Below are 15023 nucleotides of genomic sequence, written 5' to 3'. Positions count from 1 at the left end.
AAATGAAAAGCACTTACGGGAACCAGAAATTTTTTGATCTCTTCCAATGCATGACTCATACGTGAATAAGCTTCCCCAGGTGGAGCAAATACTTCAATTAATACATGAAGTTCATCACTCAAGTGTGCATATTTGGCTTCCCCACTCTTCCTTAGTTCTTCTTCCTGTGAAAAAGGTTATTTTTAGAAATACAAATCCACTCATTTTGCATTGATTTAACATTTACTGAGAAGATGACAGAGGGCATAATCTAAGCAAATTTTCCCTTAGTAGAAACCCTTTGAGAAATAAAAATCTGGTACAAGGCATTTTTGAGTGTTTGAATGATTCTTTAAAAAAAAATCTGGCATTTGTTTTTCTCTTTCTGACTTACTTCACTCTGTATGACAGACTCTGGGTCCATCCACCTCACTACAAATAACTCAATTTTGTTTCTTTTTTTGGCTGAGTAATATTCCATTGTAACAAATACCGTATGCTAACACATATATATGGAACCTAAAAAAAAAATGGTTCTGATGAACGTAGGGGCAGGACAGGAATAAAGACACAGACGTAGAGAATGGACTTGAGGACACAGGGAGGGGGCAGTGTAAGCTGGGACGAAGTGAGAGAGTAGCATTGACATATATACACTACCAAACGTAAAATAGATAGCTAGTGGGAAGCAACTGCATAGCACAGGGAGATCAGCTCAATGCTTTGAGACAACCTAGAGGTGGGGATATGGGGATATAAGTATATGTATAGCTGATCCACTTTGTTATACAGCAGAAACTAACACAACATTGTAAAGCAATTATACTCCAATAAAGATGTTAAAAAAAAATCTGGCATGATTATCATCTACACCACATTTTAATCAGCTGAATAAAAATGCTGAATCCCTGAAAAGAAGTGCCAGAAATGCCATTAACTTCTCAGTGGACTCCACTGGAAGGAAAGGATTGTTTTTGTGCCTGACAAGTAATCATTTGCAGATAATAAAACTAAGATGACCACTGCTCTTTAAGAGAACCAGGATTTTCTAGATACTTTTTGAGAAGTGGTGAAAAGGTTACTCATTCCCCATGAAAGTGAGCAAAACCGAGGCTTCTCTCCCAGCCTCATGCCCACAGGCGTAGGTCATCATCCGGTTCCTATCCGCCACTTCGCTATCTTGGCCGCCTCACTTTGGTCAGTATAGAGGAGTATATTAAAGGGATGGCTGTTAAGCATTATGTTGGCCTTGATTCTGCGTGAGCTACATACCCTCAGATTTTTTGTTAGTACTGCACCCAAGTCATTACTGAGGCCTGATTAATTCAGTTCAGATGCTGAGCAGATCAGCATCTGATCCATGTACTTTGCTCACGTGTGTTAGGTGTTTTACACACATCTCCAATCTCAAAATAACCTGGAACAGTATTCACATAATTCAGATTAGGAAATTGAGTTTAAAAGACTTTAAGTAACCTCAGCGAAGTTGGGATTCAAACCCAGCTCATTTTGCAACCAGATTTGCATTTGGATTTCAAGGAAGCAAAATTCAGTTAAAAATTAATATAAATAATATTAATTATATTTTACCTTTCTTGACTCTCCTCTTCCCAAACTAGCAATTGTTTCACTAAATTTCAAAGGATAAAAATTTTTAAAGTAATTTTTAGTTTTATGTGTGGATGAAATTGGAAGTGTAACATGAATACACCTAAACTGGATAAACAAAAGCAAATTTGCTATCTATTTCATATGAGTTAACTGTATGACCCATGTTAAAGTGTTTATCTGATTAGAAATGCCCATCATTTCAACACATGGAGGATCCATAAAAGAGATGGAAAGGCCTGCTTGTTTTGCTGTGCCTCCCTCACCTACTCAAATCTCTCTCACAGCAATAGTCAGTCCGGGAATACACTCTTACTTTCCTAGGCATACATTCTCTATCTAACTAGAGTTTTTACTTTTATTAAAAAGGTTTCTCTTAATGTCCAATTCTGATACTTCCTCAGCTGGTTTTCTGCTGGTTATTAAGGGCTACTTACTAGCCAAATTTAATAAGGTCTGCCACTGGATGTGTGGCATTGAGATCAGAATTATAACACTTGACTTCAGACTCTCAAAATGAGCCAGATGAGATATCTTTGCAGTAGAACCAATAGGCTGTTGTTCATGAAAAATGCAGCTTTCTATTTAAAAACACATTTTCCTTTTTCCCAACATCCACCCCCCCCAATCAAACTTTATATAAGCGTATGAGGAAACTGAAGTCTTCAGAGATTAATCAACTTCTTTAAGGTCAAGAGTGAGTCAGGACTGGAGCCAGGACTCAGTGCAGTAGGGGACAGCTCTGATAAAGACTTCAGAGAACCAAAGTTACCACAGCGGAACCTCCCATGAGCTACTGCTGGTTATTTTCAAAACCAGACTCATACCTTCAAAGGTGCTGTATTTGCCCTTGCTCCTAGGGATGACTTCTGACAAAGCAAAATTTCCCAAGCTTTAGTTTCTTCATATGTGAAGTTAAGATAATAGTATGTACCTCAAAGAATTTTGTGAGTTTTGAGAAAATTGAAGAATATTTTGTATACTAAAAAATGCCATATGAATTTAATATAATAATGGTAATAAATATTATTTCCAATTTCTCAAGTAGTATTTTAAAATAATGTTTGTCTTTTTCAACAGGGACCAAAATAAATGTGGCTCAAACAAGAAGAAGGGTTATTTCTCTTTAACGCAAGAGTCTGTGGCTACAGGCGGCTGGAGGAGCAGTTGGTCTTTCTCCGCATCCTTCTCCAGCCCCTAAGATGTTCCTCTCATATGTGTTGATGAAGGAGGCTGTCTATCACAACTTCTGGATTCCACTCCGTGGAAAAAAGGAAGTGTGGACAGCAAAAAGTTTCCTTTCAAGGACATGTACCAGAGGCTTCATATATCAACTCTGCTGACGTGTCTTTGGCAAGAGCGTGGTCACATGGTGGCCCTGGATGCAATGGAGGCTCTGTATGTGGATTCAGACCGAGCAGCCATGAGGCCACCTAAAATGAGAGGGCTTCGTTTATGACAGAAAACAGTGAGAATGGATACTGCTTGATTACGAGCTGTCTTTGTCATTCAGTCCTCATTCAGGGAGAGCTAAAATGACACTTGATTATTATATCTAATTTTGATGAATAGCTAGCCAGTGTCTGCCAGAATATTCAGATTTTATTTTCAAAAACAATACTTTACACCTGGTTGGATTTATAATATAAAGCTCCAAGTTGCATTTGAATATAAGCAGACATCACAGCCATCCTGAAAAGCACAAGGGCTTGGACACCAGTAAGTATATTTATAGTAATTTAATACAGTCTCTTGAGGTATTTCTTGAACAAGAGTTCCAAATATATTATTGGAAAAACGTTTATCTTTGTAATAAATGCATTACCTAGTAAGTCAATTATGAACTGAGTGGTAGTGTTTTCATGTTTCTGCCCCATCATATCTTGCATGTTTCGTAACAAAGATCATGTGCCCTGGAAGCTTACACTAGTTAGAACAGGCACACAATAGCAAGAAGAGTAAAGAAAAAGATTAAGAAATTTAGAAATGCTAGAAAAATCTTAGGTGTAAACTGAAATGAATCATTCCAAAGTTAACACTAGGAACATTGGATCTCCATCTAATAAAGACATGGAAAAGGGAAGAGAGAATAAATCAAAAGAATGTAAGATGCACACACCAGAAGGTGAATCTACTTGACGTGATTCAAAATTCCATTTTAAAAGACTGGACACTCAGTAGATTTTATTTAGTCTTCCATGTATAAGGCATATGTATTCCACTGAGGGCATTTACTTTAGCCACTGACCTTCAGAGGATAATTCGTGATGTTTAGCTATTACAAAGGAATCACAAGCTAATTATTTTAAGTAAAATTATTAGTTGCTAAACATTAGAAATTGTTTACACAAGGTCATTAGGGAATAACAAATCCGGTGTTACATATCCCCAAATACTCTAACCCACACTAACCTTAAGGTAAACTATAAGTAAAACATATCAGTTTTTATCACTAATTTTTTAGAGAATAGCACGGCACTAAAGAGAGTCTAATTTGAATTGTATTCATGTATTTAATTGTTAAAAGGATTTTAAAGGAAACTTTCTCTTAGGAATTATCATTTGTATTTTGTCTTCTACAAAAGAATATTTCTGACTTGGAAATAATTTGACAGCTGGAGAAATTTCCTCTTAATTCAAAATAACATGTTCAATGAAGAAAACTTCGAAAAAAATCTCAACAATTACAAATGTATTTTTTTACTCAACAATCATACAATTCAAGATATACTGTTAGCACTTTCAGTATATTTTCTTCAAGTCACTTTTTAAAACAATACCAGTAATGGAATAGAAGTCATAATTTTGGTATTACTTCTTAGGTTATAGGTACGCAGAGTACTTTCCATGGATTATCTAATTTTATCTGCATAATTATATGCTAGATAATATTGTTCCCCTCATTTTACTGATGAGGGGACTATGGCACAGAGAGAGAAACATATCCAGAGTTATACAGACTATGAATCAGAGAATAGGATCCAGTTAATCTCATAACGAAGGTCAAGTTCTTAATCAGTATAGGTGTATTGCCGGTACAGGTACTTCAGTGTAAGTAAACATTTTATACATCCATATACCATGGATATCTCTAGTTTCTAGAAGACACTACACTTTCCTGGTATCCAGTCCTATGTAGCACTGTGCCCTGCACTGTGCCCTAGAGCAGGTTACAGGTCTTTTTTTTTTTTTTTTTAAGTTTATTTATTTATTTATGGCTGTGTTGGGTCTTCGTTTCTGTGCGAGGGCTTTCTCTAGTTGTGGCAAGCGGGGGCCACTCTTCATCGCGGTGCGCGGGCCTCTCACTATCGCGGCCTCTCTTGTTGCGGAGCACAGGCTCCAGACGCGCAGGCTCAGTAATTGTGGGTCACGGGCCCAGCTGCTCCGCGACACGTGGGATCTTCCCGGACCAGGGCTCAAACCCGTGTCCCCTGCATTGGAAGGCAGATTCTCAAGCACTGTGCCACCAGGGAAGCCCCAGGTTACAGGTCTTGATCCACCAAGCACGTATGCCGTGAATTTCCTTTCCCTCCCCCAAAGATTCTGCTTCCTTGGTAACTGTGTGTCATTAGTGCTGGGCGAAACTATTATTTTCAAGGTTCTCACTCACCTCCTATTTTATGAAGAGCTTACCTAAAAATGCTAGTGATCTCACATCACTAACTCTGTGTCTGTAACTCCCTAACTCTGTGTCTGTAACTGCCAGTTCCAAAGAAGGCATTCATCTAAAGTTTTTAAGGTTGAGCTCAGATTAGTTTACACAATTTCGCATGGATATTGATGTTGTATCCCTAAAACAGATGTGCTTCAGGATGGGTCATTTTCTATTTTCTTGAACAGTTTGCCCAACAGCAAGGGCAGGATGGTTAGGACCCGCCACCCCCAATTCTATTCTGGGGTAGACACTCAAGTCAACTCACAACTAGGTAGTTTATCTTAGTTCAGATGACTCAAGACAAATTCCCCAAAATAGGACACAGGATTAGATGTCCTCTTGTGCTTTGGTGAAGCCATTTGGTTCCTGGATTTGCCAACTGCAAATTTTAACATAAAACTCAAAATTTCTTAAAACATCCAATAAGATCCACTCTAAAAATCATTTATGGGTGACACTGACTTCATTTAAAATATCAGAGGGGCAGAAAGCAAAGAGGTCACATTGTATCATTGTTATGATAATCTCATTACAGACAGCTCAAAAAAAATCCTCCTTCTCTTCTCCCCAAGCCCTTCCCTGCTTCATTACACAATTTTAATTTTTTCTCTTCTGTCTCTAATTTTTGTTATTACTCTGTCCTCCGACCTGGAATTTCCTAGGGAATTTCAAGTTATTTTCACCTCTATTAAACAGAGTAATTTAGTTACTGAGTGCTAATTCCCAAGCTTATATGTCCAGCTCATTATGGAGCTCAATGAAATAAAGGGGGCGACAGTTATTTGGCCCTACTATCCTTAGAAGTCTCAGTGGTGATCATTATTTGTTACTTGGAATGACCCTTTAAAATCACATAAACACACACACAAATAGAGTGCTGTTTAAAGTGGGATTTTAGTGAAAGAAAATGTTTACATTTTGTCAAATTAAGAAGAACAGTCACCTGCTTTGGGTAATTTTTTTAGAATATGCTATAAATTGTTCATAATTTGATGTAGACCATGTATTCCTCCTTTGTGCTACTCCAGATTTTGTTTTGTCCTTCCATAGTCTCCTGAAAGTCACCAACACCAACAGCAGAGAGAACACCTAAGTAATTGAGTTGACGTCCTACTCACCATTTCTTTAATTGAAGTATAGTTGATAGAAAATATTATATTTTCAGGTGTACAATATAGTGATTTAATATTTTTATAGGTTATACTCCATTTAAAGTTATTACAAAATAATAGTTATATTTCCCTGTTGTGTACAATATATCCTTATTGCTTATTTATTTTATACATAGTAGTTTGTGTCTCTTTATCCCATACCCCTATCTCACCCCTGCCCCTGTCCCTTCCCCCAATTGTAGCCACTAGTTTATTCTCTATATCTGTATGTTTCTGTTTTGTTATATACATTCATATCTACATTCATGTGTTTCATTTTTTAGGTTCCACATATAAGTGATATGAGTATTTGGCTTTCTCTGCCTGACTTATTTCACTAAGCATGGTACTCTCTAGGGTCATCCACAGTGTTGCAAAAGGCAGTTTCATTATTTTTATGGCCATGTAATATTCCATTATATATACCACATCTTCTTTATCCATTCATCTATTGATGACACTTAGGTTGCTTCCATGTCTTGGCTATTGTAAATAATGCTGCTATGAACACTGGGATACATGTATCTTTTCTAATTAGTGTTTCCATTTTCTTTTGATATATACCCAGGAGTGGAATTGCTGAATCATATGGTAGTTTTATTTTTAACTTTCTGAGGAAACTTCATACTGTTTTCCATAGCGGTTGCACCAATTTATAGTCATACCAACAGTGTACAAGGGTTCTACTTTGTCATCTTCACCAACATTAGTTATTTGTTGACTTTTTGATGATAGCCATTCTGACAGGTGTGAAGTGATACCTCATTGTGGTTTTGATTTGAATTTCTCTGATGATTGGTGATATTGAGCATTTTTTCATGTGCCTATAGGCCATCTGTATATCTTCTTTGGAAAAGAGTCTATTCAGATCTTCTGCCATTTTTAATTGAGTTCTTTGGGGTTTTTTTTTTTATATTGAGTTGTGTGAACTGGTTATAAATTTTGGATATTAACCCCTTATCCGTCATATCATTTGCAAATATTTTCTCCCATTCAGTAGATTGTCTTTTCAATTGACAGTGGGTTCCTTTGCTGTACAAGTTTTAAGTTTGATTGGGTCCCATTTGTTTCATTTTGCTTTTATTTCTTTTGCCTTAGGAGACAGATCCAAAAACTATTGCTACAATTTATGTCAAAGAGTGTTCTGCTTATGTTCTCTTCTGGGAGTTTTATGGGTTCTGATATTATATTTAGGTTTTTAGTCCATTTTGAGTTTATTTTTGTATATGGTGCGAGGAATTGTCCTAATTTCAATTTTATATATGAAGCTGTCCAGTTTTCCTGGCATCACTTATTGAAGAGGCTGTCCTTTCTCCATTGTATATTCTTGCCTCTTTTGTTGTAGATTAATAGATCATAAGTGCATGGGTTTAGTCCTGGGCTCTCTATTCTGTTCCATTGCTCTGTGTCTGGTTTTGTGCCAGTACTATGTTGTTTTGATTACTATAGCTTCATGGCATAGTCTGAAGTCAGGAAATATAATACCTCTAGCTTGTTCTTTTTTCTCAAGTTTGCTATGGCAATTTGGTTTTATGGTTCCATATAAATTTTAGGATTATTTGTTCTAGATCTGTGAAAAATGCCATGGGTATTTTGATAGGGATTTCATTAAATCTGTAGATTGCTTTGGGTAGTATGGACATTTCAACAATATTAATTCTTCCTATCCAAGAAGATGTGGTATCTTTACATTTCTTTGTATTATTTTCAAATTCCTTCATCAATATTTTATAATTTTCAGAGTATAGGTATTTCACTTTTTTCGTTAAATATATTCTCAGGTATTTTATTCTTTATAGTGTGACTGTAAATAGGACTATTTCCTTAATTTCTCTTTCTGAGAGTTCATTTTTAGTGTACAAAAAAGCAACAGACGTGTATATCAATATTTTATCCTGCAACCTTAGTGAATTCATTTATTAGATCTAATAGTTTTTTGGTGGAGACTTTAGAGTTTTCTATATATAGCATCATGTCATCTGCAAATAGTGACGTTTTTACTTCTTCCCTTCCAATCTGAATGCCTCTTATTTCTTTTTCTTGTCTGACTGCTGTGACTAGAATTCCAATGCTATGTTAAATACAAGTGGTGAGAGTGGGCCACTCTCATCACTTGTTCCTTGTCTTGTTCCTTGTCTTGTCTTGTGCCTGATTTTAGAGGAAAGTTTTCAGCTTTTCACCATTGAGTGTGATGTTAGCTATGGGTTTGTTAAAAATGGTTTTTATTATGTTGAGATATGTTCACTCTATACCAACTTTGATTACAGATTTTATCATGATTGGATGTTGAATTTTGTCAAATGCTTTTTTTGTGTCTACTGAGATGATGTGATTTTTATCCTTCCTTTCGTTAATGTGGTGTATCACACTGATTGATTTGTAAATAATGAATCATCCTTGTATCCCTGGAATAAATCCCACATGATTATGGTGTATGATCCCTTTTATATAGTGTTGGAGTTGGGTTGCTAACATTTTGTTGAGGATTTTTGCTTCTCTATTCATCAGAGATACTGGCTTGTAATTTTCTTTAATTTTTGTAGTGTATCTGGTTTTGGTATCAGGGTAATGGTGGCCTTGTAGAACGAATTTGGGAGTGCTCCATCTTCTTCAGTTTTTTGGAATAGTTTGAGAAAGATAGATATTAGCTCTTATTTATATGTTTGGTAGAATTCCCCTGTGAAGCCATCAGTCCTCGGCTTTTTTTTGCTGGAATTTTTTTTATTACAAAATCGATTTCACTACTAAGTGACTGTTCTGTTCAGATTGTCTATTATTTCTTCCTGATTCAGTCTTGGAAGGTCGTATGTGTCTAGAAATGTGTCCATTTCTTCTAGGTTGTCCAATTTGTTGGCATATAACTGTTTGCAATATTCTCTTATGATTTTTTTTTTTGTATCTCTATGGTATCAGTTGTTATTTCTCCTCTTTCATATTTTGTTTATTTGAGTCCTCTCTCTTCTTCTTGGTGAGACTGGCTAGAGGTTTATAAATTGTTTATCTTTTCAAAGAAACAGCTCTTGGTTTCACTGATTTTTTAAATTGTTTTTTAGTCTCTATTTTAATGATTTCCTCTCTGATCTTTATTTTTTCTTTCCTTCTGCTGATTTGGGACTTTTTTTTTTTTGTTCTTTTACTAATCCCTTTAAGGAAGTTTAGGTTGTTTATTTCAGATTTTTCTTGTTTCTTGAGGTAAGCCTGTATCTCTATGAATGTCCCTATTAGAACTGCCTTTGTTGTATCCCATAGATTTTGGAAAGTTGTGTTTCCATTTGCATTTGTCTCCAGGTATTTTCTGATTATCGCTTTAATTTCTTCATTGACCCACTGGTTTTTAGTAGCATGTTGTTTAGTCTCTTTGTGTTTATGCTTTTCCCATTTTTCTTCCAATAATTGATCTCTAATTTCATACCATTGTGGTAAAAAAAAAAAAGGCTTTATATAATTTCTATCTTCTTAAATTTGTTGAGACTCACTTTTTGGCCTAGCATGTGATCTATACTGGAGAGCATTCCACGTGCACTTGAAAAGAATGTATATTCTGCTGTTTTTGGATGGAATGTCCTATAGGTATCTGTTAAGTCCAACTGGTTTGTTGTGTTATTTAACACCACTGTTGCCTTATTGATTTTATGTCTAGATGATCTGTACATCAGTATAAGTGGGGTGATAAAGTCCCCTACTATTATTGCATTGTTGTCAATTTCTCACTTTATGTCTGTTAATGATTGCTTTATATATTTACGTGCTCCTGTATTGAGTGCATATGTGTTAATGAGTATAATACCCTTTTCCTGTATTGATCCCTTCATCATTCTAAATATAATGACCTTCTTTGTATTTTGTATAGACTTTGTTTTAAAGTCTATTTTGTCTGGTATGAGTATTGCTACCTCCACTTTCTTATTGTTTCCTTTTTCATGGAATATCTTTCATGTAAACTCCCTCACTTTCAGTCAGTATGTGTCTTTAAATCTGAAATGAGTCTCTTGCAAGAAGCATGTAGATGGATTATGTTTTTTTATCCAATGAGCCACCCTATGTCTTGGTGTGGATCTATTTGGGTTCATCTTGTTTGGGACTCTCTGTGCTTCCTGTACCTGGATATCTGTCTCCTTTAGGCTTTGGAAGTTTTCAGCCATAATTTCATTAAACACATTTTCGAACCCTTTCTCTCTTCTCTTTCTGGGACTCACATGATGCAAATGCTGGTACACATTTTATTATCCCAAAGATCCTTTAAATTTTTTTTCATTTTAAAAAATTTGTCTTTTACTGTTCTGATTGGGTGATTTCCATTATTTTATATTCCAGATCACTTATGCATTCTTCTGTGTCACCTAGTCTGCTATTCATGCCTTCTACTGTGTTTTTCATTTCAGTTATTATATTCTTCAGTTCTGACTTGTTCTTTTTTATATGTTCTAGTTCCCTGTTAAAATTCTTGTTGTGTTTATCTATTCTTTTCTTTAATTCAGTTATTATTCTTATTACTAATACTTTGAACTCTTTATCTGATAAATCTTTTATTTCTGTTTCTTTAGTTATTTTTCAGGGGTTTTCTCTTGCCCTTTCAATTGAGACAAATTCCTCTGTCTTCTCATTTTGTTTATCTTTCTCTATCTCTATGAATTCAGGTGAAACAGTTACCTATTGTGGTCTTGAAGGGGTGTCCTTAAGTGGGAGTGTCCCTATACAGTCTTGTTTGTGCCCAGTGACTTTGTTAAGAGAGCTGGATTTGACATGAATACAAGTCACGTCTTTCCTTGGGTAGTGGTGGCAGCTATGAACTTGGTAGGAGGTGGGCCTGGAGATGGAGGGGCTAGGGCCAGAGCCAGGTGTGAACTGAGACTTCCCCTCTGCTTAGTGGCTATCTTTGCCCTATTGTAGGCATGGTCATGTCCCAAGCTACTGGAGCAGAAACCCTGAGGGTCAAGTCCAGGCCAGCTCAGTTCCCTTTAAGTGTTTGCTCTTCCCCTTCCCAGCATCAGTACCCTCACCCCAGAGGGGAACGGTGCTGAAGCAAGAGGCACTGGTGTGGGTATTTGGCAAAGGCGGGGGCACAAGGTGTGGTGGTCTGACCACCAGAGCTCTTATCTGCCTCTGATGCACCATCTGTGCAATCTCCAGTAATGGTTGGCCCCTCCCTGCTCAGATGCTGCTTAGGGTTTGATCTGCTACAGCATCTCACGGCCAAGCTTAACCTCAGTCATGGCAGCCTTGTTCCAGTGTGGAGCTGTAATATGAAGCAAACAGTGCTGGAGTGTTCACTTGGCTCATCCTGGGGTGCACACCAGGGCAGTCATGATTCAAGGTTTTGATTTGCCCTCTCTGCCCTGCTCTGGGAGCAAGCAACCATTCACGTCCTCCTCACGAACAGAGTCCAGGCTTCCCTCAGCCATCCTTAGTCCCACCAGCCCTCCAGTCAACCAAGGTACTTATCTTCCCTGTGTCAGACTCCTGGGCTGGGATGCCCAGTCTGTGGCTCTTACCACTCACTCCCCAGGGCAGGTGTCCACCCATGTTATCTCCATTTTCCTCTGAGTCCCCTCCCAGCAACACCAGTCCTGACCTGATTACTTCTTTTCCCTTCCTAGCCAATTATGTATCTATCTTTCTTACAGCCTTATTTGTATAGCAGTATTTATGCCAGTTTTCAGTGAGAATTGTTTCACATGTAGATATATCTTTCATGTGTTTGTCGGGGGAGGTGAGCTTTGCATCTTCTTACTCCCCCATCTTGATCTGAGTTCTCTACTCATCATTTTGTAAGCACCTATGTGTTCATCTTAATGTATACATAGTAAGTGATGCTATATACATGTTGTTTTTTCTTAAATAGCTAATTACAGGAAAAGTAGTCTTTACTCTCACCCACTTAACTGACTCACTAGATTTATAAAATATTTACTCCCAGATAAATATTTAAGATAATGTCCAAGATAACCTGACTGTTATCCAGTGGTATTTGTTCCCAAGGTTGTTCATAACTGTTGTATTTTTTACTGTTAATGCACTTTATAATATTTTTTATAATTTCCCTTTAACCTTTATTTTCATTATCAAAAAACTTCCAGACCAAAAACATGTAGGTTAAGAGAGATTTTACTGTATCATAAATTGCTTATGTAATTACATTAATTCCTTCATTATGTTTTTTTCACAATATTTTGTCCCTTGATCCATTATAGTGTCATCATTCTATTTCATAATTTATCCTTATGCATGTCTGTTTTATCATTTTCTCATCCCTCAAAATTATTTTTTATATACAAGTATATCAGATAGGACATGTGGAAGATACTGAATAAACTCTTGATGAATGAATTACCCAAGGGTGAAAGTCACGCTGCATTTTTCTTCTATCATAGCACCATATCTTTACTCTACTGTCATGCTAAGGTTTTTTTTTAATGGTCAACAATTTACTGTCCTGAGACCTTGGATTGGAATGAACTAATATGATTTTCTTTTTAGCTTAGGAAAAATGTTTCCAAATTATTATTACATTCAATATGTCTCATTAAATGAATAACAATGTATAGATCATATATATGAGTATTCAGTGATAATTTATTTTGTAATCAAGTAATGATGTAATTGCAGTTTGCACCACATCCAGTATTTGTTCTGTGATTATAAGAACCAACACAGTCTGTATAAGTAAAACAACAAAAGCTTGTAACTCAGTGCTGCTCATGAACAAGGTAGAATAAGCTACCTTTTTGACAGTGACCCATCCTATCTAGTCCCTCCTGTGGCTTGCCACCTTATTGGATAATGTGATTAGCAGTTGCATTAGTTATTATTAGGCTATTCCAACTCTTTGCACCCAGGACTCAGCCTGAGCAACCTTTAAAGTGGAGTCCAGACAACAACTGCCACCATCTTAGAGACTGGGATTTTTTTTGTATTACTCTCTATGTATAGGGGAAAATATTTCAAAAATCCTATGAACAAATACCATCCAGTGCTTTCCTGTACATACTCTTCTGTAGCCCTGGGTCCAGGAAAACACCTTGGACCAGGTTGTAGAAGGTGCTGAGTGTAATGGCTCTTCTAGTCATGGCTCCACTCCTAACTGCAAACTCAGCAGTTTGCTCTTGTGGCCCCAGTTTCTTTGGGGTCTCATGGACCACCTTGGACCTTTCCCACTTCATTCAACCACATCAGCTCAACTTAGACCTGTTTATGTACAGAAATTACAGATATGAGAATGTTCCACAAGCTCACCAAACCAAAAACAACAGAGGACATTAGATGTGATGCCACGTGAGGTTTCTCATGGCTTTAAAATGTCACGTGACTTCCCTTCACAGGCGTCCTCATCCTGCCAGTCATAACTTTGGTATCAGAAAATGTTACTTTCCAAAAAGAGTGTCTTCTAAAGTATATTATTAAGAAAACTCAAAATTCAAAATGGCAACTATTCATTTTAATCTTTGAGCATCTACAATGAGGCTACTACTGCATATTTTACACATATTATGTCATATACTCTTCATAGGTTCCTTAGGTGGGCGTTGGAAGCAGCAGAGAGCAGTGAAAAGTGAAAAAGGGTTTTAGAGTCAGAGAGATCTAGATTTGAGTTAACAGCCCTGATATTCATTATCTGCAGTATTTGAAGAAAGTTACTCATTTTTTGAGATTCAGTTTTTCAGTTTACAAAAAAGGGAACTCTAGATCTCTCATGTAAAGAGGAAATGAGGTAGTGTGTATAAATTGCCTGTACAGTGCCTGGCACACTATAAACACTCAAAAAGCTAAAGCTTTTCTCTCAAAGGAGCGAAGGAACTTGGCTGCAGTTAAGTAAGGGATTTAAATTTGCTGTGTCAACTCCAAAGCCACACTCTCACATTAATTGATATTTATTGTGAATATTAAATTCACTTGACAGAATATAATTACAAAAGTTTCAAATTACATATTGCTTTGATATAACCAACAATGCATTAGTTCGATGGTGGTTTACTTATTATTAAGTTAGTTTAAATGTACAACTTTACTCCAAGAGATCGTATATTTGAAAATTACTCTAAGCCAAAGAGCTCACGTGTTTCAGAAGAAGAAAAAATTAAAATCACCATGTGTACTTTCTTGAATTTTAACTTTCAAATGAATCATAAATTTATTGTCAGATAGACCATATAAGCTTTAAAGGGCACATTTCATATTAGCTTTGACAGGCCAGATTCTGATTGTGACAACCAGGGTTAAAATCCCAGCTCTTCCCCTCAATACTGTATAAATTTGGGCAAGTGACCTCACTATTTTGAGCTTCTGATTCCTCAACGGTAAAATGATGATACTAATAACAATAATAACACTAGTCAAATATGACTATTGCCAAATATTATTACGTTAAATATCTAAGGTTCAAAGCAATGTAAAAATTAAATATGAACTAAAAAATTCAATGTATTCAGAGATCCCAATTATTCTCCCAGGAGCTCTTCCAGTGCCATGAATAAGCTAAATAATAAAAAGAAATGTTGAAAACACATAATAGAGAGTACATGCAAGTTTTACACTTTGGTTTTTACTTTAACAATTATTCTTGTCATATTTTATCCTAAGAGTTATACTTTATTAGAGTACTTTTTGCAGGTTTTTTCCTCTTAATGTCCCAG

General features: G+C 36.3%; 1 protein-coding gene across 1 annotated transcript in view; it reads right to left on the bottom strand.

Annotated features, from left to right (window-relative positions):
- The window catches only part of KHDRBS2 (KH RNA binding domain containing, signal transduction associated 2), a 713468-nt gene that overhangs the window by 399020 nt on the left and 299425 nt on the right, over positions 1–15023 (bottom strand). Inside the window, exon 4 of the mRNA XM_061195202.1 lies at positions 18–164. Within this exon, the coding sequence (XP_061051185.1) occupies positions 18–164 (147 nt within the window). The remainder of the gene's footprint in view (positions 1–17; positions 165–15023) is intronic.

The sequence above is a fragment of the Eubalaena glacialis genome, chromosome 7 (genome assembly GCF_028564815.1).
Source record: "Eubalaena glacialis isolate mEubGla1 chromosome 7, mEubGla1.1.hap2.+ XY, whole genome shotgun sequence".
In the NCBI taxonomy this organism is placed as follows: Eukaryota; Metazoa; Chordata; class Mammalia; order Artiodactyla; family Balaenidae; genus Eubalaena; species Eubalaena glacialis.
This window is presented reverse-complemented; position numbering and strand designations above follow the sequence as displayed.